Source organism: Lontra canadensis, unplaced genomic scaffold (genome assembly GCF_010015895.1).
Source record: "Lontra canadensis isolate GAN:19392208 unplaced genomic scaffold, GSC_riverotter_1.0 scaffold79, whole genome shotgun sequence".
Classification (NCBI taxonomy): Eukaryota; Metazoa; Chordata; class Mammalia; order Carnivora; family Mustelidae; genus Lontra; species Lontra canadensis.
Window position 1 is genome coordinate 2,528,012 of NW_022631073.1, and position 22,102 is coordinate 2,550,113.

Consider the following 22,102-nt stretch of genomic DNA (forward strand, 5'->3'; position numbering starts at 1 on the left):
ATTTATATTCTAGATTGATTACTGCACTTAGAAAAGTGAGCTCTAAATGAAAATTCCTCACAAAATACAGACTTCTCGGTTCTAACCTTAATGATATCAAGTCCTCCTATGAGCTCTCCAGAAACATAGAGCTGGGGATAGGTGGGCCAGTTGGAATAGGTTTTGAGGCCTTGACGAACTTCTTCATCTGAGAAGATATCAAAACTGCTAAACTGAATATTATGTTTGTTAAGGATTTCCACCATCTGCTTGCTGAAACCTGCATAGGAAAAAGAAAATCAAGAACTTAGCTTCTTTCTCATACCCGCAATTTCATGTTGCGTCACAGCACACATCAGCTACTGACCAGTCTGCTGTCTCACCCACGACTTACTCAGCATGCCTATGCGGCATGTGAAGAGAAAAATGAATTCCAAAAACCACTCATCTGACCTTGAACTGTATCACGTGCTCCAGTATGGCTTAGTGTAAAACACACATGTGAGTTTAAAAGTCTGTGCATATTTATCGATGTTCCTCTTACTATTAGGCACATTTTTTGTTGTAGGAGAAACAATTCTAGCCAGAAAGCCCTGGCACCTGCTCAGTCCAGCAGGGAGACAAACAGTTGAGCCCTGCACCAGCTCCCTCCCCTCCCTGCACTTCCCCATCAATCAGAGGATGGACCTGGATGCCCCAGACCATCCCTCCCAGCTCTGCTGTCTGTGAATCTCTACGAATCACCACTGGATGGAGGAAAAGCCCCACAGCAGCCATCATTAGCCACTCATTGTGCACACAGACTGGAAACCCAACTGTTTGGTTTCTAGTGCCTTGTACTAGGTCTGTGTGCCCGGTGCAGCTCTTCTCTGTCTTTTGCCATCTCTAATAGAATAAATTAAAAGTCAAGGAGGAATGTGTTCTTTCAGTTGAAACTGGTACATTGAATTTCAAACCTGTCTTCTCTGTTGTTATATAGGCACTGTCAACAGACTGACAGTGTTCTTTCTCATCTGGTACCGTAATCTGACAGTCTCTTTTTTAAAACTATTTACGTTCCCTGAAGTATGTAATGTGGTTTTTTTTTTTTTTTACTGCACTGTAGTGACAATTTTATGTTCCATGATTTTATTATACTTTTGTGACACATTTTTGTCCTGTACTTTTTTGACATCATTTTCTGATTATGACATTAGCACTGTACTTTTTTGACATCATTTTCTGATTATGACATTAACACTGAAGAGTGAGAGTGTGAATATCAGTCTTTTGTAAATCTATTAGTCTTATCTGAAAAGAGGATATTTTTCTTTCCATAAGCTAATTCTTCCCAATTGTTTTTCAATACTTTGTATCACTCTTCTCACTTTGCATCCTTCTTTTCAAACACAGTCATAATTCACTAGAAAATGACCTGTTCTTCAGGGGCAAAATTTCTGCAGGATTTCACAGCATCAGCCTTTTGAAATAAAATCAAATCATAAAATTCAGTATAAGATTAATTACAAAAATAGGCATCCCCTGCTGTCATGCAAAAACACTTTTACTCTTAAAACCTGGATGTTTTACTGAGCTCCAGACATCTTCCAGATCTACAGTTTATTGAGATGAAGCACTGGTATTTATTTGTACAGCATATAAGTTGCTGTTCCTCCAACTCAAGTGTTAAGTTCATGTACAGCCTGAAGTAAAACACTGATTTTGAAATTTTTTTCATTCATCTGGGAGTTCATTAGTAAACAGCTAACGGCTGATTGCTGAAGGTTATTCTGTTGCCAATATATTAACTCATTTCTACTGTAACTGACTGAGGAAAAGCTTCATTTTAGCTTTAGGCAATTACATGCAGACTAGAAAGATTGATGGGTAATGTTTCATTTTTAAGGGTTAAAATAGCAGACTAGAAATGTTATGCTTAAGGATAAAATAGTGAGAAGGCTTCCTACCAATAACACAATATTTATACACTTTTTTTTTTTTTTAAGAAAAATGCACGCATGCCATAGAAATATTTACAAAAAGGAAAACCACGTTTAGCTGCGGCACAACCAGTGCTTCAGTCCGCAGTCGTCTGTATTCACAACAGGAGGCATGAACAGTGCACCGACCTGGGCCAGGCCAGCACTGTGCAATCCCGGTAAAACCCTAAAACCCACTTCTGAACCTACACTGCTTATGTATGATTGAAAAAGAAAACCACACTAAGGGAGAATTTTCCTGCAGAAGAAATGTCTTTCCCGTGGTTCAAATATCCTGTGCTTTGCTAAAAGTTTTGTTAACTGAAATGAATACAAGAATTCCCAAATAACTTAATTAACCGGCATGTTCGAGGATTTAACATTCTGTTTAAAAAGACGGACATCTCAGTGCTTCTTGAAAATCTGCCTAAAACATGAGCGCCCTCTCTCTCCTGTCCTCCTGAGGAGCACAGAATAAGAATAATCTAATTCTTCAACGACAGACACCCTATCAACGCGCCAGGCTCATAACACACGAATACACTTTTCTGCCAGTAGAGCCCAAAAGGAAAAGCGATGGAGACAGGGGGTAAAGTGTGCAAGGGTCGGGCTGAGAGCCAGCGGGCTCCACGGCAGACCCTGAAATGGCTTTCAGGGCTTCCTTGAGAAAAAAATTTAATGTTACTCACTAATGGTTTTTGATTAATTGAAAGCAAGGTGGAGGCCAGCTCATCAAAACTCACCACAGCCCTACTCCACAACGGGACCCAGGGAGTCCTGGGTGCTACCGGCGGCAGGGCCTTCCGCGGGAATCCTGTACGAAACATGGAAATACCAGCCAGGCGCGTTCATGAGCACGAACGGCTGCTGCGTCTATAAAGGAGGCTCTGGCTACCCTCCGTCTCCGACGTGCCAACACAAGAGCAAACCCCTTCTCCCCTAAGCAGCTCAGAAAGGAAGACGGTGAAAGTCAAGTGTGCTCCTATGTAAGAGAACAGCTTGAAATGCAGACAGTTGTGTCGCGGGCACAGAGAAGGGGGAAAACGGGGCCAGAGGCGCATCAGTGAAGGAAGTGGCAGGGCGGTCACAGCAAAAATCCCTTCTACCTGATCCTTAAGTAGATTTTTTTTTTAAAGAATACCTACATTCTAAAATGATCTGTTTACCCTATGTCACGTTTTTACTACATCTGACAGAAAGCCATGCTGTTACAGAAATCAAGACATTAGGAAACAGAGAATCCTGTTAAAAATGTAATTCTGAAAATGATAAAGAACAGGAGTGCTGGGGGGGCTTGGTCAGGTTAGTATCCAGCTCACGATTTGGGATCTGATTATGACCTTGGGGTTGTGGCATCCAGTCTGATGGCAGGCTCCAAGCCCCTCCCCCCCGCCAATCAATCAATCTCTCTCTCTCTCCAAAATAGATAAAATGTTTTTAAGAAATTATAAAAAATAAAACAAGGACTTGTTTGGAATGAAACTGTAACTGGTAAATCATATATATCTAAAAATTTCTTTCAAATTCCTTAATTACATCTTTTATTATCTAAATATCTATAATACTGTGTTTTTCAGATTGTTCTGACATGTTATAAAGCTTCTTTTTTATTCTACCTTATTTATAGTCTTCTAAATGCCAGGCAGTTAATATACAAATGGCTAGAAAAACATTATACATTAAGTCTAATAAAAAGGTAAGCAGGAAAATGACTATCTCTAAGCGTAATTCTAACTTACTTGAATAATCATACAACATCTGATCTGAAAAGTATCTCCAAGACTAGCTCCAACCCCAGCACCTGCGAAGGAAGGACTGAGGGCTCAGGGAGTATTACTGACCTGTACCTACATCACCAGGGCAGGAGCATAAGGTGGAGTCAGGATGCAGCTCACCTGCAGTGACATCTGGCCACCACGCCTCCTGCCGCACCACCTCCCCCCTGCTTAGCACCCCTTCCCAAGCTGCACTTTTACCACCTGCCCGTCCTCTCAGGCTCTCACTCAGAAAGGCGTGAGAGAATGCTCCTGTGCCAATCCCAAGAAGAGAGTACTCTATGGGTTTCACTGCAGGTTTACAGGGTAGAACCCGTCCCACGGGCTCATCCGCACCTGACAGCAGTCGCCTGCGGTTCAGGACGCAAGGAAGGCACTGAATAAGACCCATCACACTCGTGTTGTAAGCCCTGTTCTCAGGTCACCACAGAAAGAATCAGAAATGTTCTTCCTGCCTGATGAGAGAAAGTAAACCAGTTGCAACCACTATTAAAAACAAACCAGCACAACAGAGGCCGGCTGTTGCTATCTGGGGTTAATTCTAGTAGAAATGAAGATTTTTTTTCTTTTTTTTTTTTTTAAGATTTTATTTATTTATTTGACAGACAGAGATCACAAGTAGGCAGAGAGACAGGCAGAGAGAGAGGAAGGGAAGCAGGCTCCCCGCTGAGCAGAGCCCAATGCGGGACTCGATCCCAGAACCCTGGGATCATGACCTGAGCTGGAGGCAGAGGCTTTAACCCACTGAGCCACCCAGGCGCCCCTAGAAATGAGGTTTTTCAACATATAAATAGCAGGCATTACCTGATATATAATAGTAGCAAGGACATTTTTCAAGTAGAACTGAGAGAAAAACGAACCACTTCTTTACCTTTTTAAGACAGGTCTCAAGATGAAACTCTATTTTTAAAACTAGACTTTCATAATCTAATATGTAATTTGCTAACCATATAGGGAAGAACTTACAATTAAATTTACACTGGAAGCTAGGTTGTTTTTATAAAGTCACACTGGACACGCAGTAATTGGATCAGTAGCACATTCTATTTTACTGCTGCGTATCTTAATAAACTCCCTCCTGTACAGTTGAAACAAACACTCTCAGATTCTCAACAGCACCATCAAAGGGCATTAAATGCTCAATTATGAAGCATAATAACACTGCACTAGGCATAGTAAAAAGAAAATAACATAAACCCAATACCAGAGGGGTCGAATCAACTCTCAAAACTCACTTAAGGACAAAATTACAAGCATATATGTACAGAAAATAAGAGTGACTATAAGCCACAGAATTCAGAATCTTTCCATTATTAGCACCTATAAGCAACAGGTGAACACTGCAGTCACATAATTCAACTCTGGGACCAGAAGGAAGGTAAAAGCACAGGGGAGACAGGAATGCCACCAAAATTCTACATATTTTTAAACTGCTGAATCTGGATGACATGAGTCAAGAGAGACTGCTAAGAAAGCCAGGAAACTGTTAATAGCAAAATGAACTGAACAGACAAAAAGCCCACTCAGGTGACAGCAACGTGGTGGCTGGAACCTAATCCCAACTCCGCTCCAAGGTGACCTGAACGGCCTCCCCCTCTTTGGGTATTTATGTAAATAAAACAAAAATCTTCAATCAGATGATTTCTAAGATGCCTCTGGGTTCCAGCATTCTCTGTGGGTCTGCTGCACACTAACTCTCACCACCACACGACAGAATCCCAGACGGAATTACAACTCTCCGGATTTTCTAAAGGTAACTCAACACAAGTGTAAGAGCAACAGACAGAACAGAGGCGGGCACCTGGCCGCGCCCCACACTGGTAAAGCACCCGTTCGGTGTGTGTCCTTGGGAAAGCAGCTTCTTACCACAGCGCGGCTCCTGTGGAGTTCCTTTCATAAACAACATGCAAGGGGCAGCATGAGTTAATTTCTTCAGGCGAAGGTTGAGATCTTCTTTAGGATGCTCGTTACCACTGGGTGGGAAGGAGCCGCTAGATGCATGTCGCTGAACTTTTTTGGTCAACTCAGGGGCATGTGCACCATCTAATCGGTCAATTTTCTGAGAATTCTGAAGTTAAAAAAGTCGTTTAGAATACGTGTGGCATTCTTTCATCATCCCTTTTAAGATCCAAAATTTTAACAAGTCTGAACTCACAGCTCTAGCCAATTTTTAAAGGCATCAACGCTATTATTAGGTATGTTTTTTAAAACCTGATTACCAACTGTCAGATGCATCTCAATTTTAGAAATGCATAATTGTCTTCATTTTTCTCTTTTTGTAAACATACTAGAACGTCACTATGCCTCAAACTCAAACCAGATCAGAGTCCGACCTAAAAGAGAAAAGAGTTCCCCACCCTCACTGGGACAAGTCTATTACTGAGTATAAATGCAGTATTGCGGGGGGGAACGTGGTAACACTCCGGGGTGCCCTAAAGCACAGCTTTGCACCTTCTTCCTGAGAGAGTCATTAACCAAACCAGGACCAGCCAGATGTTCCATTACGCCCAGGCACATGCCCTAAGTAACCAACTTTTATGCAACTCAGGGAACATTTTGGGTCTACAGTCAAGTATCTGGATTGCTGTCTAGAACCCCCAACTCTGACTGCCCATGTCACTTCTTCGGGATCCCCAGGCCAAGCTTGGGCGTCAGCGCAAACACACGGAGACTATGAGAAGACAGGGCAAAGCCAGGAATGACCAAGTGCTGAGTGTTCAGGGACTTGGGGGGAGGGTAAAGGGACCATGACAGAGCCCCGTGGCCCACGACAGATGCAGGATCTCTTTGCCATCTTCATCCTTACCTTGAAAAACAGAAAGGTGGGAACAGAACTAATTTCATACTTTTCAGATACTTCAGGAACAGCTTCAGCTTCCAACTTTAAAATAAAAGAATTTAAAGCTTGATTATAAAAAGGTCCTTTTTTTACTACTTCAATATGTAAATCAGCTTCACACGCATCATCCCTTCAAGTAGGTGTTTTTAAAGAGTAGGGGAGGAAAGTTTATGACACATTTACATTTAAATGAGACTCACTGGGCTGGTGTGTCATCACTGAGACTGCAGTGTCAAAACAGGTTCAGAGGTTTTTATTTTGTTGCACATTTCAAAAGATGCCTGGAGGCTGTGAATAAAATTTTTGGTGCACTAGTGACCTAGTAAATTCTCAATCATATGCAGCTACTACTATATTGGAATCCATAAATCACTGACCCCAGTTATGTCATGATTACAGCGCTTATTTTCTGCCCACAGCAATTCTTGCTGTTTGCTCTATTGACTAATTTCAAGAGGCAGTACATCACGACTGACAGCTGTAGCCTTCTGCAAATTATGGAGCAAAAGGAGTATTTCTTCAATAAACTATTGATGTCTGATAAATTTTACCGTTAACTCCTGCAAGGCTGCTGGATGCTAAGCAGATATCTTGCTAGGCTATTTGCTTCTGGGCCTATTCACACATTTAAATGCATTTTAAATAAGATGACTGCGTCCTGCTTGGTAATCTCCTTGAGGCCCCTCAACAAGATATGATGTGCTATCTGACATATGAATTTTAAACATACTTAATAACTCAACTCTAAGTAATTAGAACACAATTCCTGTAAGCTATTTATGTAGGACTTTCTAAACCATAAACTTTGAGAAAAACCAAGACATAATACTATATCCTTCCCTCATAGGACTGTCAATTTAATATAAACTCTTTAAAACCAATAAAAATCTGTATTCACATTATACCTGTAGGAAATAAAATTTATTGATAAATTATATTGTTAAAAGATTTAAAAATATATATATCCTGTATTTTTCCAGGAATGAAAGATTTCCACTGGGCTTGAAACACTATTTTTATCTAGCACTTTCCCCAATCCAGTATATATCTATCCAAATGAAGCCTGACAGTAAGTGGGAGGCAGAGTCGTTTGTCTTTGCTTCCTACCCTCCATTTCATATATTTCTTGGGTGCTCGTTTCCTACTTTATTTTTTTTCTTTAAAACACCTTTTTGAAACAATATTTTTAATTACTTTCATTTTTCAAAGTGTACTAAGGTGAAAATTATATACATTTTAAATCAATATCCACTGTCCAATAAACTTGAAAAAATGAACAAGGAGAAGACAAAGCATTTGGAGACAGCTATTTAGAACATACTTTCTCAAAGTTTTTACAACTTCTGCGTTGTTTTCTTTCGTACAATTGCACACTCAGACCAAAGAGGAACAGAAAAGGCAATGATTAAGGTGGTTCATTATTTTCTTTCTTTCAAATAAACTCTCGAGGGCCCACCACACTTTGGCATTGGGTTAGGCTCAGTTACTATCCCTACCTTTGGTACTACTGGACTCTAACCGCGAAATAAGACAAATTTTAAAAAGGGGCAATACTAAGAAGAGAAGAAGAAAAAAAGAAAGAAAGAAAGAAACCCACAACATAATAGTCTTAACCAGAGCAGACCAGGAAGCATCTGGACTCAAAAACACAGCCCTCTCTGTGGCTAAAAGCTGACCTCTTCTCATGTTCCTGCTGGCTTCCAACAGTCTTCCTTAATAACAATTTTTCCAGAAAGCAAACAATCCTTTTGAAATTCCTAAAGCCAGGAAGATCACCACATGCGCCTCTCGCAAAGCAGCTCCCAGGAAGATGCGATCTTAGTAAGACAGCAGTGACATCTTAGTAAGGCAGTGGTGACAGACAAATTCCCTCGAGCACCGGCCAACAGTGCCACTGAAGGCAAGCCCATTCCCCAGAATATCAAGGGTACCTGAAGTTCTAAAACCTTTGCACACTGAAATTCGTTGGGAATATTTTTACTGGATGTGAAACAACATGACAGTTCTATCAATAAAAATAAAGAGTACTGAACACTGACCTGCATTCAGAAAAGACCAAAGGTCATCAGTAACAGCAATCTTTCCTGGAAAGCCTGCCCAATGCCACAAACCATGACAAGCTCTTTGCAGACAATGGCCTAAATTACTAAATTAAAACCTGGAAAGGTGTATAATACGTAATGGTGGCTAGGTAAAGACGTAACTTGTCCAAAGACACACGGTTAATGAGCAGTAGAGCCAAGAAACAAACACAAGTTTGCTTGACTATAAAACCAATGCTTTATTCATTATATTGTGGTACACTTTTTCTACTGTATCAATCAAAAAGAAAGATGAAATTTCAAAGACAGGATTTATACATGACTTGAGCATCCACCAAACATGAATATTTCCAGAATGGAATCTCAGACAGAATGCTTTTGGTGGGAACCACTTGCTTGCTGAACCATGACTCTCAAAGTTGGACCCTTCCCCTGAAGTCTGCTTTATGTCTGTGGAGTGGGGTGAAGAGAGGCAGGGAGGTGTTACCACAGCAAGAGAAATCCAGAGGTAGGGAATTCACTCCCTCCAGGGTCACCGAAGACCACTAAGACAGTAATGGTCAATATCTATGACTAATCTAGGCCAGACACTGTTCTAAGTGCATTCTGTGTACTCAAGGCACAGTAACAGATGCTGTACTGTTAGAAGTTATCACACCTAACTTCCAGAAGAGCCTGGCACTTAACAAGGTTAGATAAGTCAGCCAAGATTCCAACACTCTTGAGTGGTAGAGCAGGGCAAGTATGGCTCCAGAGCCAAGTTCTGCTCTACACGGCCATGCTGCCATTTCAGCAAATCCTCCGTCCTCATTTTACTGCCTTTTCAGTATCATCCATGTGACCACACCCACCTTCTCACGAAGCCTTCACTTGGCTTCCCATTGTTTCTTTTTCCCAAACTCTGAGACGGTCTCTCTGGCTTCTTCCTTCACATCTGGCCAACTCTACATGGCTGGCACATCCCAGGACTTAGTTCTGAGGGCACTTCTCCTATATAGCCTCATTCTCCCTCAGTGGTCTCCTGCAACCCTGTGGCTCTAAGTAACGCCAGTATGGCAACAACGCCCAAGCTGTATCCAGGCCAGACCTTCCCCCATCACCTCCGAGCTATACACACAACATCTGCGCTCAGATCTCTACTAGGTGTCTCCCACTAAACCTGCTCCTCCCCACGGCATCTTGATCTCTTTAATCGATTAATCCAGATGATCAAATCAAAAAGGAGACAATTTCGATTAATCCATTTCCCTCACCAGACGTCCACTCTATCAACAGGTCCTCCGGGTTTCCCCTCCAAAATATAAGCCAAATCAGACCATCACATCATTTCAATGATCCCTCTCCACTAGAGTCATAGGGTCACTGGCCTGTGAAAACAGCTTCCTAATGAGTGTACTTGCTTCTAGTCTGCATCCTTCCTTCCCCCACTTCAAACCACTCCCCACAGGACAGCTAGAGGAATCAACTTAACAGAAATCCAATTGTGTGTCACTTCCACTGCACTCAGAATAATACCCAAACTCTTCCAGTGTCCACAAGGTCATCTAGCTGTTCCCTCCCTCTCCAACCTCTAGCCATAACTTCTCCTCCTTCATTAGCTCCACCGGCCTCCTGTCGGCCCTCCAACAGTGTTCACTTGCTGATGTACGGTCTAAAAGTTCAGCCCCAGCTCTTCCAATAACTCCTTCTCACGTTCCTGCTTTCCCTTACGAGATACACCTCTCTAGCCCAACCCAAATAAAGTGCACACCTGCCCCCAAGTCCTCCTCTTCAATGGCCTATTTCCTTCTTTTCAGAACTTACTACTATCTGAAATTACCTTGGTTACATGTGACTCGATGTCATACTGTTCTGTACTCCCAGTGACTAGCATAATGGTGGCATATATAAGTGTTAGATAAATAAAGTCTAACACAATACTGAACAAATGTTGGTCACTACTGCTAAGCCTACAATGGCACTGACCACTGGCCAGGGTGGTCCTGATCCCCAAGGCTGCGAACACTTAAACCTGACCTTCAGAGACATTTTGTTAAGCTTCATAAAGAGGCTTCTTTCTAAATCTTGTGACATGTGATCTAAAAGGAAAATTTTTCAAAATCAAATTCTTTGTCCAGATAGATATATAAATCAAAGTTTTTGGTAGCTTTTAAAAGTCCTTTACCAAACTTAGCCCAGGAATAACTAATAAACTTTGTCAATTATTTGTATTTTTTTATTACCCAGATAGTATAAATAAAAGTTGGGGTATTTTTAAGATTTAGCAATTCTACTTGAATTATCTGAGAGGCATTTTTAAGAGTTCCCCCAAAATGGAATCCTACATATGTTCTCTAAAATGCCATCATCGTTATTATTATTATTATTATTATTATACCAGTATTCTCTGGTGCTGAAAAAAAAGGAATTCGGCTAACTGGTACCTAGCTAGACAGCTGGTTAGTACCCTTCTGGAGATTGCCCAACATTGTCTGTTTACACCAGCTAATTGTACAGACATTTAGAATAAAACATTTTTTTTAAGATTTTATTTATTTATTTGACAGACAGAAATCACAAGTAGGCAGAGAGGCAGGCAGAGAGAGAGGGGGAACAGGCTCCCCACTGAGCAGAGAGCCCGATGCGGGGCTCGATCCCAGGACCCTGGGATCATGACCTGAGCCGAAGACATAGGCTTTAACCCACTGAGCCACCCAGGTGCCCCTAGAATAAAACATTTCTATAACCATATAGAATATCTATACTGATTATATAAACCCTTAGAAATTAAATACTATGAACTATATTTTAAGATGCTTGCATATTCAATGATAAATCAAACTAAAACAAGTCTTAGTTTCTGAAAATAAAAAAATGCTAATTTAAGTATATAACTCCCTCTATACCTCTGCCATACCTAAAGCGACCATGCACATAATAAAATTCAAGTACGGCAGGTACTGTACAGTGTAACAAGATCATTACTAAATGAAACACAGTAGTACAAACCTCACCAACCAGGCGGAAAATAAGCCTGACTTTGAGAATTTATGTACTAAAGTGCATTATAAAGGAAAATGAATACCATAGCCTAACTAGATCAAAATACCAAGCTGGAAGAGGGGTGCGGGAGGGTGACACAGAAGGTGGGGGCCACCTACACAAAGAAAGCAATGAAAACAAGATAAGGTAAAGGTCTCTATTTCAAGTATCCCACCATCTAGTCAAGAACAAACAAGGGACATCTGGGTAGGTCAGGGGGTTGGGTGTCCCACTTGATTTTTGCTCAGATCATGATCTCGGGTTTGTGAGATCAAGTCCCATCTTAGGCTCTGGGCTGGGGATGAAGTCTGCTTGGGATTCTCTCTCTCCCTTCCTTCCCTCACTCTACCCCCACAAGTGCTCTCTCTTTAAAAAAAAAAAAAAAAAAAGCCAATTAAAACAGGAAATCAAATGACAGAACAGAAAAAACCCAAGAGTCTCTAACTAATAGTTGAACCAATGGCGCAGACTAAGTTCAGAGATGAAGGAAAGAAAAGCCGCAGGAGTGCACAGGAGACCTCACAGAAAATGGATTTGAATTGAATCATCATATTGAGTACTGTAACAACATACAATTTTATTTGGAGAAAAAGTAATGATAAATTTAATAATTTAAAAATTGAATAAAATTTCAATAACTAAATCATAATAAAATCAAATGTAAAGTTAAAAATGAATGGCCAGTCCTATAAAAAGATGAATTTGATCTGGACCTCAAACAGAACTAGTGGTACCCAGCTTTCCCATCACAAGGAGCCTTGTGCTTCTCTTCCTCCTTCCAACCTCTCCACCAGACACTAGATCTTGAAAGATTCTATCTCCCAAACAAGTGATTAAATGATAAATGTGTTTTCCCATTTTAGTTAAAGTGCCAACAAGCTGACTTTACATAATTTGAAAAGCAAAGGCATGTAACATTTTAATTCGCCATTTAATTTTATTCTGAAGAAATGTTAAGTTTTCAATAAGACTTTCAGCTGTACAAGTAACTCGTCGATCTCCCCTAAGCCCTTGGATGCGGGCAACCCTCCGCCTGGGGCCCAGGGCCTCAGGGAGGTCTAGACAGGGTGGCCAGTGCAGGAGAGGACACACCGCACGGTGCCGAGGAGCACGGGAGCCCTCCGCCACTGCACCGTCAGTACTAGCAAAAGCGCGCTCATTCAGCTCCAGTAAACCTACAGGTCCTGCCTTTCAGCAACCTGGTCCAGTGAGCAGGATACCCAGGCCAAAATGCACGCTCACTTTTCTCAGGTATTGCTTTTCCATCATCCACAAAGTAAGAAACTACTTATGGTCACAAAACTTCATACTCAAACTCTTTGAAATATCATGTTTAAGATCACCTAATACAATGATTTTGTAAACTTAAGTTAAGCAACAAACTGATCTCTATAATTCACAAGTCAAAAATGCCAGACTAGGGGAACCTGGGTGGCTCAGTCAGTTAGGCGCCTGCCTTTGGCTCAATCGTGATCTCAGGGTCCTGGGATCAAGTCCACGTCAGGATCCCTGCTCAGTGGGGAGTCTGCTTCTCCTTCTCCCTATGCCACGCCTCCCACCACAGAGCGCGTGCACTCTCTCTCACTCTCTAACAGTATCTTTAAAAAGAAAAAAAAAAAAAAAAAAAAAACTAAGAAATCAAATTAAAAGACAGAGGTGGCAGAACATGGGTTCCCTACCCCAGATGGCTCAAGAGCTCTCACTAACAAAAGCGAGCTCTCTTTAAATGAACTGCATCCTCTCTTACTGAGGCATACCAACAGATCTCTCAAATATTTCACTTATTTGCTCAACATTTAAATCACCTACCTTACAAACTCCATGCAAATTATTTTTACCATTTAAAAGAAACACTACTGGGATGCCTGGGTAACTCAGTTGCTTGAGCATCCAACTCTTGGTTTCAGTTCTGGTCATGATCTCAGGGTTGTGAGGTGGAGCCCTGTGTCAGGCTCCATGCTCAGTGCAAAGTCTCTTGAAATTTTGAGATTCTTCCTGCGGAACCCCCCCCTCCACCCAATGCAGCTCCCCTCACTCACGTGCTCTCTTTCTAAAATAAATAAAATCCTAAAAAAAATTAAAAAAAAAAATTAAAATTAAAAAAAAAAAAAAGGAAAGGAAAGGAAGAAAGAAAAGCGAAACAACTCCACAGAGTGAATTTCCAGAAAGCAACGCCTCCTGGGAGAACTACCCACCTCGTGCTTCAGCCTTCCCATGAAGAGCAGGTGCACTCAGGTTCAGGTGTCCCTGACAGATAAGGACTTCCCAACCCCTGGCTTACTCAGACACTTAAGCACTTCAACAACTTAAAATCTCACTGCCAAGTGTGGCACCAATGTGAGAAGGAATTCTATAGTCGCTTTAAATAAATCATTCAGATGGCAACTAAGAACAATGTGCTACCTAACCAGTAACATTATACACATAAAGCCGGACATGCAACAATTACCATCATCTTGATTAATCTTATGATTGAAATGTTTAATCATTCATTTCACTGGTAATCATTATCTTTTATCGCTGACCAAACATGCAGTTTTAATGTCTCCTTCTATTATTTATATTGGACATTTTAGGGTTACATTCTAAGGTTACATTACACATTGCATTGGAATTTTAAATAAGTCCTTAAATTTTAAAAAGCTAACTATTACATCTATATTTGCTCTACCTTCATAAAAAAACACTGAAAAGATTCATGCAAAATTAATATAAGTAGTCCCTTCTTTATAGGGTGGGATACCAGGGCTGACAGGGAAGAAATGGGGGAGTGTTTTCACTGTATACCTTTTACGCTGTTCTGATTTTGAGACATCTAACTACAAAACCTATTCAAAGCCCACTTACCTGTATAGAAATTGCCTGAAAATTACATTGCCTATTACACAGATGAATTAGCCTGTCAGAATTCTGTTTTCAGTTTACATAAAAAGCGGAAAATACAGAAGATACCACTTTTAGCCCCATATATGTGTATATCTGTCAACATGTGCTCTCTACTCACTAATTCTAGTTTTAAAAAATAAGGATTTGGTACTTTTTGTTTCTTTAAATCCTAAGGATTCAAGCTCTTGAATACAGGGTGTGCCTCCCTTCCCAAAACTTCATTTCTAAGATTCCTGACTCCTATTTGGGCTTTGTTGCCTCAACCAAGACTAAGTCCTGAATGACGGCATTAAATGTGCTCAACCAAGTGAGCTGATCTACAGCCTCGACCATCAACTTCCCGGCGCGCGCCCCCACAAGAGACAGACCAGGGATGCAGAGTGTGCGAAGCTGGGTAAAACAAGGCAAGGCGGGGAGAGGCTGGGTTCTTTTCTCCTCCGCTTCCTAAACAGGTGAGAAAAGCCTTCCGTTTCTCCTGTAGGTCTGCATGTACCCGATCGCAGACAGCGGCTCTTCCTGTCCCCTGCTCCCTGGCCTCCACACAACACACCCTTCCTTCACTGGCTTTCCACATCACACCCTGCGCTTCAAGGAAGCAAGCTTCGTTAATATTGTTACTATACTCAAACCACGATGATCCACAGTGAATGATGCGGCTGCTTCTGCTGGAAAACACCCCCACTGCCCACTCTGCAATTCACCGGCTCTGTCCTCCCGCCACACACGTGTCAGGGAAAGTGTGCTGATGGTCACAATACTTGGTACTTGAGAAATGCAAAACAATTTTAAGATTTTTAAGAATAATCTACTGCAGGCAACCCTGTCAAGATCCCCTTGCTTTTAAGTACTTTTTCTAGATCTTCACTTAATAAACCTTTAAAATAATAATAATAATAATCTACTGCAAAAAGAACACTAACAGCAATTATAAACAATTATAAACTAACAGCAATTATAAACATTTCACATCCCTCCTCCCTTGTGTTGATAAAATGCAGTCTGCCTCATAAAAAAGTGGCGCCACAAACATAATACCTTCACAAATGAAACTCGAGGCTGTTCTTTGGCCAATTCTGCCATCACATCGTTCATCTGAGCACACTGTGGGGCCCATGGCGCCCAGAAATGGACCACAAGGAGGGACCTGGAAATCAACAAAATACAATGTTTTAAAGTTACAGTATCTTTAGAAATAAGGAAATACTGACACAGGTTAAATTCTATTACTAAAACAACCTTTACAAGAAGCGCCTGAACTGGTTTTCTACTGCTGGAATTCTATCGTATTAAACACAGACTGGAATGCAAGGCTTGCAACGTCTTGGCAATCTTTTAGATGAATTTTCAAGTTAATGATATTTCTTGAGTGAAGACTTAGCTCATATGAAGTGGTTCTAAATACTCATCCATCTCAACTAATAGTCAAATAAATCAATTGTGTTTTCAGACCCTTAGGAAAGGCGGAAACTAGACTGCGGCAGCCAAGGCACCCGTCGGTGACAAATGGCCGCACATGCAGTCACTACGCAGCATTCACTTTTTAAGCACAGTACGGTGATGCCAGTGTCTAACTGTGACCATAGGAACAGGAATAAAACGTTGAAAATGCAAGGCACACAGGCAGAAAACTAGGGAAAAAATGGAACTCATTTTCACAAAGATGGGCTTTTTTTATATTCTATCACAAAAGATTTTCTAAAAATTGATGGTATGAACAGACAGAACAGTGGATTAATAAATTATTGACTAAGTTCTTGGGCATCTCAGCATGTACTTATCAACTATTTTCATATAAAACAGTCTTGGCTAAGCTAGCCTTCAAGTCTATCTTCATATTGAACTGAAAACCCCTTCTATAGGATTCTAAGTACAAGTTACAGCCATCCCCAACCAAAAAAAAATCTGAAAAATCAGCAAGAAAACACATTGAAAAATACGTTATCCAGAGGAAGGAACTAAGGACAACTAACCTGTGGGCAAGAAAAGGAGTGGCAAACCGTAAAACCAGGGGAACAACACAGCTTCGAGAAGCAGGAGCCCCCACCCAGCGCCTGTGAGCAGAAGCAAAGGGAAGTCCTGGGGGAGAGGTAGGAGGGGCAGGATCTCGTGACCTTGGAAGCACGTCTAGAGACTCCTAGCTTCTGGCTCAGTGACTGATGGTGCCTGGTGGCAGGAGCCACTCATCACGTATAGAAGCTGCCAGCCTGAGAGGAAAGGACACCTGCGTGGGGGAGCTGTTACCGATGGTCCAGAGCACAGAAAAGAACTCTGTGCTTTACCCACAGACGGATTTGGAAATCAAGAATAGAGCTGGCACGGAGCTCTCCTACATGAGAGGATAAAAGACAGAGGTCAGAGCCTCTGGACTTAATCAACAGTAAGTTAAGACAGATGGAGGAAAAGGAACCCAGGCAGTAGACCAGAGAATGGAGCCTAAAAAGCACAGCAAGGTTACAAGGCCTCCCAAAAGTCAAGAAAAGGATGTCGAGAACCAAGGAGTGACAACCATCCAGGCCAGCTGGGCCAGACTGCAGCAGGCAGGGACTGAACGAAGAAGAGGCTGTCCGGTGCTAGAAATCTGCACTCGAAGAAAGCTGCCTGTAAACAGAGCGCTAGGCAGAGGGAAAGAAAGGATCAAGGGATTTGCTTTCTTTCTTTAATGCAAGAAAATCTTCATGTTTGTTTCATAGGGTGTAGTCCAGGTGGGGAGAGAAGGATGAAGATGCTAGAGAGGCTGAGGATACAAGCTCTCTGGGGGTGGCAAGAGAAGGGAAATATAAGAGCAGAGAATTCACCATGAGGGAAGGGACAGCCTCCTCTGGGGCAGGAGTGAAGGAATCAAGAATGGGTAAAGCTACAAATAAATGTTAGATGTTGGGCGGGGGGGGGTGGGTAGGAGGAGAGTGGGGGAGATGCTCCTGAAGTCCGGTTTTCCCAGGCAGGAAGCAAGGTCATTGGCTGAAACAAAGGAAAATGGGGGCCTGCAGTCACAGACAGTGGTGAGGAGGAAGGGAGAGCTGCCCAGGGGCTCGCAAGAGGAAAGCGCAAAAGATGCACGCAAGGCTGGAAAGGACATACCGCAGGTCCCTGATCCACAGCTGCTCAGTGGTGGGCCGCAGAACTCAGAAGCTTCAGTGTGCCGTTAGGTGGGCCTCGCAGTCTGTGGCAGAGACTATGCTGTGTCCCTTTCCTCCAGGGCACAAAGCCTGACGACACTGCTCAGTCATCCCTGCCACTGTCTGGGGTCCTGGAGCTGAGCTCTGGCCAGTGAGCCTCTGCAGAGGACCCTGGGGAGGCCCCAAGGCCTGGGGCTCCCACAAAAGGACAAGAACTGCACAAGAATGTTGAAAGCAGGGGCGCCTGGGCGGTTCAACTGGTTAAGTGACTGCCTCGGGCTCAGGTCTTGATCCTGGAGTCCCAGGATCCAGTCCCACATCAGGCTCCCGGCTCAGAGGGGAGTCTGCTTCTCCCTAGGACCCTGCCCCCCAACTCGTGCTTGCTCTCTCTCAAATAAATTTTTTAAAAAATTAATACATAAGTAAATAAAAATGCTCACAGCGTCCTCGGATACAACAGCGAAAAACTGGAAATAACCCCAAATGACCACAAGCTGGAGAAACTGTTTTATGTTTATACGACAGAATACTAGTCGGCAGTAAAAAGGAACCACCTCCAGGTGCACACAACAACGTGCACCTTAAAAACATGATGCAGAAAACATCCCAGAGGTACAAGACCATGAGCTGTGTAACTCCATTTACATCAAGTACCAAGAACAGGCAAAACTAACCTATAGTAACAAAGAGCAGGTCAGTGGCAGAAACTATGGGAAAGAACATTCTGGGACTATATTGTTTTGAATGGTGGCTACTTGTGTATATACGACTGTCAAAATTCATCGCACCTAGCTATTAAGATCTGTGCATTTCATTATGGTATGTTAAGTAATGCCTCATCTTTTTAAAAAAGCCAGGATACCACTTCTAACTAAATTGAAAAAGGATTTTTTAAATAATAATATTCTATGATAAAAAAAAAAAAAGATGTAAGGAACCAAGCATTTCCATATCCTACTGGTAAAAATTAAATTGGAACCTTTCAGAAATGTCTTACACACTGTCAAGTATCCTAAGAAGTAATTAAAGACACAAAGATGTATATATATGAGTACTTTCCCATGATCTTACACAACATTCAACAGGAAGAACCAATTCTTCAACAACACTATAGCTTTTTTAATGGTCCTATAACAAAATATTATCAAGCCATTAAAAATCATTTCAAAAAACTTTAATGACATGGAAAAATGTTGACAATATGATTTTTTTTTAATTTTAAGATGTTACCTTTTTTTTTTAAAGATTTTATTTATTTATTTGACAGAGATCACAAGTAGGCAGAGAGGGGGGGGGGGGGGGGCAGGCCCCCCGCTGAGCAGAGAGCCCAATGCGGGGCTCGATCCCAGGACCCTGAGATCATGACCTGAGCCGAAGGCAGAGGCTTTAACCCACTGAGCCACCCAGGCGCCCCAAGATGTTACCATTTTTTAACAATATGAACTGACATGCAAAAAAAAAAAGACACCCCTTAAACTAATATACTATTGTGTATCAATTATACTATAATAGTTTAATAAAAAGGAAAAAATGGCATACCCATACAACTTAAATTCCATTACCATTGACATGGTTTTGAAGAGTAATTTAAATCTTAATTTAAATGTGCAATCTTAACTTCCATATTGTAAAATAGCAGTAACTAGGGACACCTGGGTGGCTCAGTCGCCTAAGTGTCTGCCTTTGGCTCAGGTCATGATCCCAGAGCCATGGGATGGAGCCCCACATTGGGCTCCCGGCCCAGCAGAAGCCTGCTTCTCCCTCTCCTTCTGCCTGCTGCTCCTCCTGCTTGTGCTCGTGCTCTCTCTGTCAAATAAATAAATAAAATATTTTTAAAATATTTTTAAAATAAGGGGGTGTGCCTGGGGGGCTCAGTGGGTTAAGCCTCTGCCTTTGGCTCAGGTCATGATCCCAGGGTCCTGGGATAGAGCCCTGCATTGGGCTCTCTGCTCAGCAGGGAACCTGCTTCCCCCTCTCACTCTGCCTGCCTCATATATATATGCATATATATATATATGTGTGTATTTTTTTTTTTTTTTTAAATATAGAGCACCTAGGTGGCTCAGTCAGTTAAGGATCTCCCTTCCACTCAGGTCCTGATCCCGGGTCCTGGGATCGAGTCCCGCATTGGGCTCCCTGCTCAGTGGGGGACTCTGCTCCTCCCTCTCTGTCTGCTGTTCCCCCTGCTTGTGCTCTCTCTGTCAAATAAATATTTTTTAAAATATTTAAAAATTAAAATACAATAGAAATACCTGATACCCTGGGATACTGGGAAGATCAAACAAAAATATAAAAACATTTGAAAGATAAAAGCATGACATTAATATTAATAGTAATTTTACATTATCCACAGTAACCTCCCATTTAGATGCTCAGCTTTCTAAGGAAGTTCGCACTGCCTAGTAGCACAAGAATATAAACCTGAAATGAACACAAATGCTGCCACCCTCTCTCAGGTTACAGGGAAGAGTGCTCTCTGCCTGCATGAAATAACCCAACTGGCACAGTGCACCGTTTGAGGAAAAACTTTAAAGATCAGGTTCAAATCCCAACTCATAAAATTTTAGACAATGTAATGAACACCAGTTGTACATCAGCAAAACAATTAGTGGTCAATGAACAGCTGTTTCTCTGTTACTACTAGGTGCTCTGCACCGGCAGCCACTTATCCTGAGAACACCAGCTACCATTTACCAAACACTATCCTATACTAGACTCTTGAGTATTCTACAAATGGGTAACACCTCTTCCAATTCCTCTGCAGATGGGAATCAAAATCCTCACTGTATAGACGAGCTGAGGTTTCAGTGATACACAAACAGCTGAGATGACTTAAGGAAAGCTAAAAATATAGGTATTTTTTTAAAGATTTCATCCATTTACTTGAGAGAAGAAGAGCACCAGCACAAGTGGGGAGAGGCAGAGGGAGAAGCAGACTCCCCACTGAGCAGGGAGCCTGACGTGAGGCTTGATCCCAGGACCCCGGGACCATGACCTGAGCAGAATGCAGACATTTAACCGACTGAGCCACCCAGATGCCCGGCCAAAATTTCAATTCACGTAACACTTTAAAACTGAGAAGTGGTATTCAGGAAGTCGATTTTTTAATGCTTAGGGCAACAAGTACTGTTCATTATTTTTCCGCGCTTCCGTTTTCACAAAAATCGGCGGAGCGGTGCTTCCGCCGCCGACCGTCACTTCCAGGGCCTGTTCCAGCTCATCACTAAGGAACAGGTGCGCGGCTTCCTGCATCACTTCGGGTACAGACCACGGGCAACAGCACAACCAAATCGTACGGACTGTGCGATCTCAAGGGTTTTTGTGATTTAAAAAAAAAAAAAAACCAAAATGAAACATAAAAACGAAAATGTGCAGCACGAGGCAAAACAGTCTTTCGGACGTTTAGGAGGGGCAGGCGCACACGAGCCCGGCTGCTTTGAAGAGGCCGCCACCTGCGCGGCCGGTGTCACCACCCACCCTTCGTCGGTGAGGACGGTCACTTCCCTTTTCCTCCCTCAACACTTTTCCAAGGAAACCTGAAATGTCCAACGGGCCGTTCGGGTTAACACGGTGAACTCCGTCACCTCCAGGACGCGCGGCCAACCAGGAGCAAGGCGGGACCTGCCGCCGCGCTCGGCTTCCCGCACAGGCGACCAACTCCCGATCCCACCCGCTCTCCGAGCAGAGCGCTACCGGCCTCCGCTTCAGATCCGGCGGGCAGCACAGGGCTGGGGTCCACAGGCATGCCCTGCCCGGAACCACGCAGCCACTCGGCCCCGCACGCGAGGCCAGGTCGCACGGCCCGCATCATCTCATTTGCCGGCGCCACCCCACTCGGACGGGGCCGCACGCCTCCAGGCCATGTCGCCTCCGGGGAAACTGAGGCCCGGTCTGAAACCTGCCCAGGGGCTCCAGGGCTAGTTAGAGGCGGGGCTGGGGCAGCCTCGCGGGCAGTGGGGCCCGGGCTCCCTCCCGGTCCTCGGAGGGCTCCTGGGCCCGCTGGCCTCCAGGTGCGGAGCCGCCCGGGATCCCCGGCCTGGACGCGCTCCCCGCACTGTCTCCGCGCCCGCCCCGGCTCTGCGTTCCGGGGCGGCCCGACAGCTGGAAGCACGCGTCCCAGACCCGAGCGGACCGCGGCCGCCGGCTCCCGACCCCGGAAAGCCTCGCGCGTCGGCCGGTGAGCTGCACAACCGGAGCACCGCCCGCTCCTCGGTGCCCCGAACGCTGCGCGCCCACCGGGCACGGCCGCCCCGGCAGCCGGGCCTTCCTGAGCCGCCGGCGGCGGACAAAGCGAGCCGGGCCCGGGCCTGGGTCTGGCCGGCGGGGTCCGCGCACCCCCTCCCCCAGCCCCGGGGCTGAGTCACCGTGTCGCCCGAGGCCCCGGAGGCCGCCAGGCCGGGCGGCGGGGCAAGGCCGGGCCGAGAGGCCGAGCTCGGCCCTCTCTCTCCCTTCCTCTGCCGGGGCCGGGGGGCCGGGCTCGGGGGCC

General features: G+C 43.6%; 1 protein-coding gene across 1 annotated transcript in view; it reads right to left on the bottom strand.

Moving 5' to 3' along the window:
- Positions 1 to 22,102, bottom strand: part of GLRX3 (glutaredoxin 3) — a 32,698-nt gene that overhangs the window by 10,339 nt on the left and 257 nt on the right. Inside the window, exons 2-5 of the mRNA XM_032882063.1 lie at positions 15,536 to 15,644; positions 6,519 to 6,593; positions 5,579 to 5,780; positions 87 to 259 (exon numbers count right to left, since the gene is read on the bottom strand). Coding sequence (XP_032737954.1) covers positions 87 to 259; positions 5,579 to 5,780; positions 6,519 to 6,593; positions 15,536 to 15,644 — 559 coding nt within the window. The remainder of the gene's footprint in view (positions 1 to 86; positions 260 to 5,578; positions 5,781 to 6,518; positions 6,594 to 15,535; positions 15,645 to 22,102) is intronic.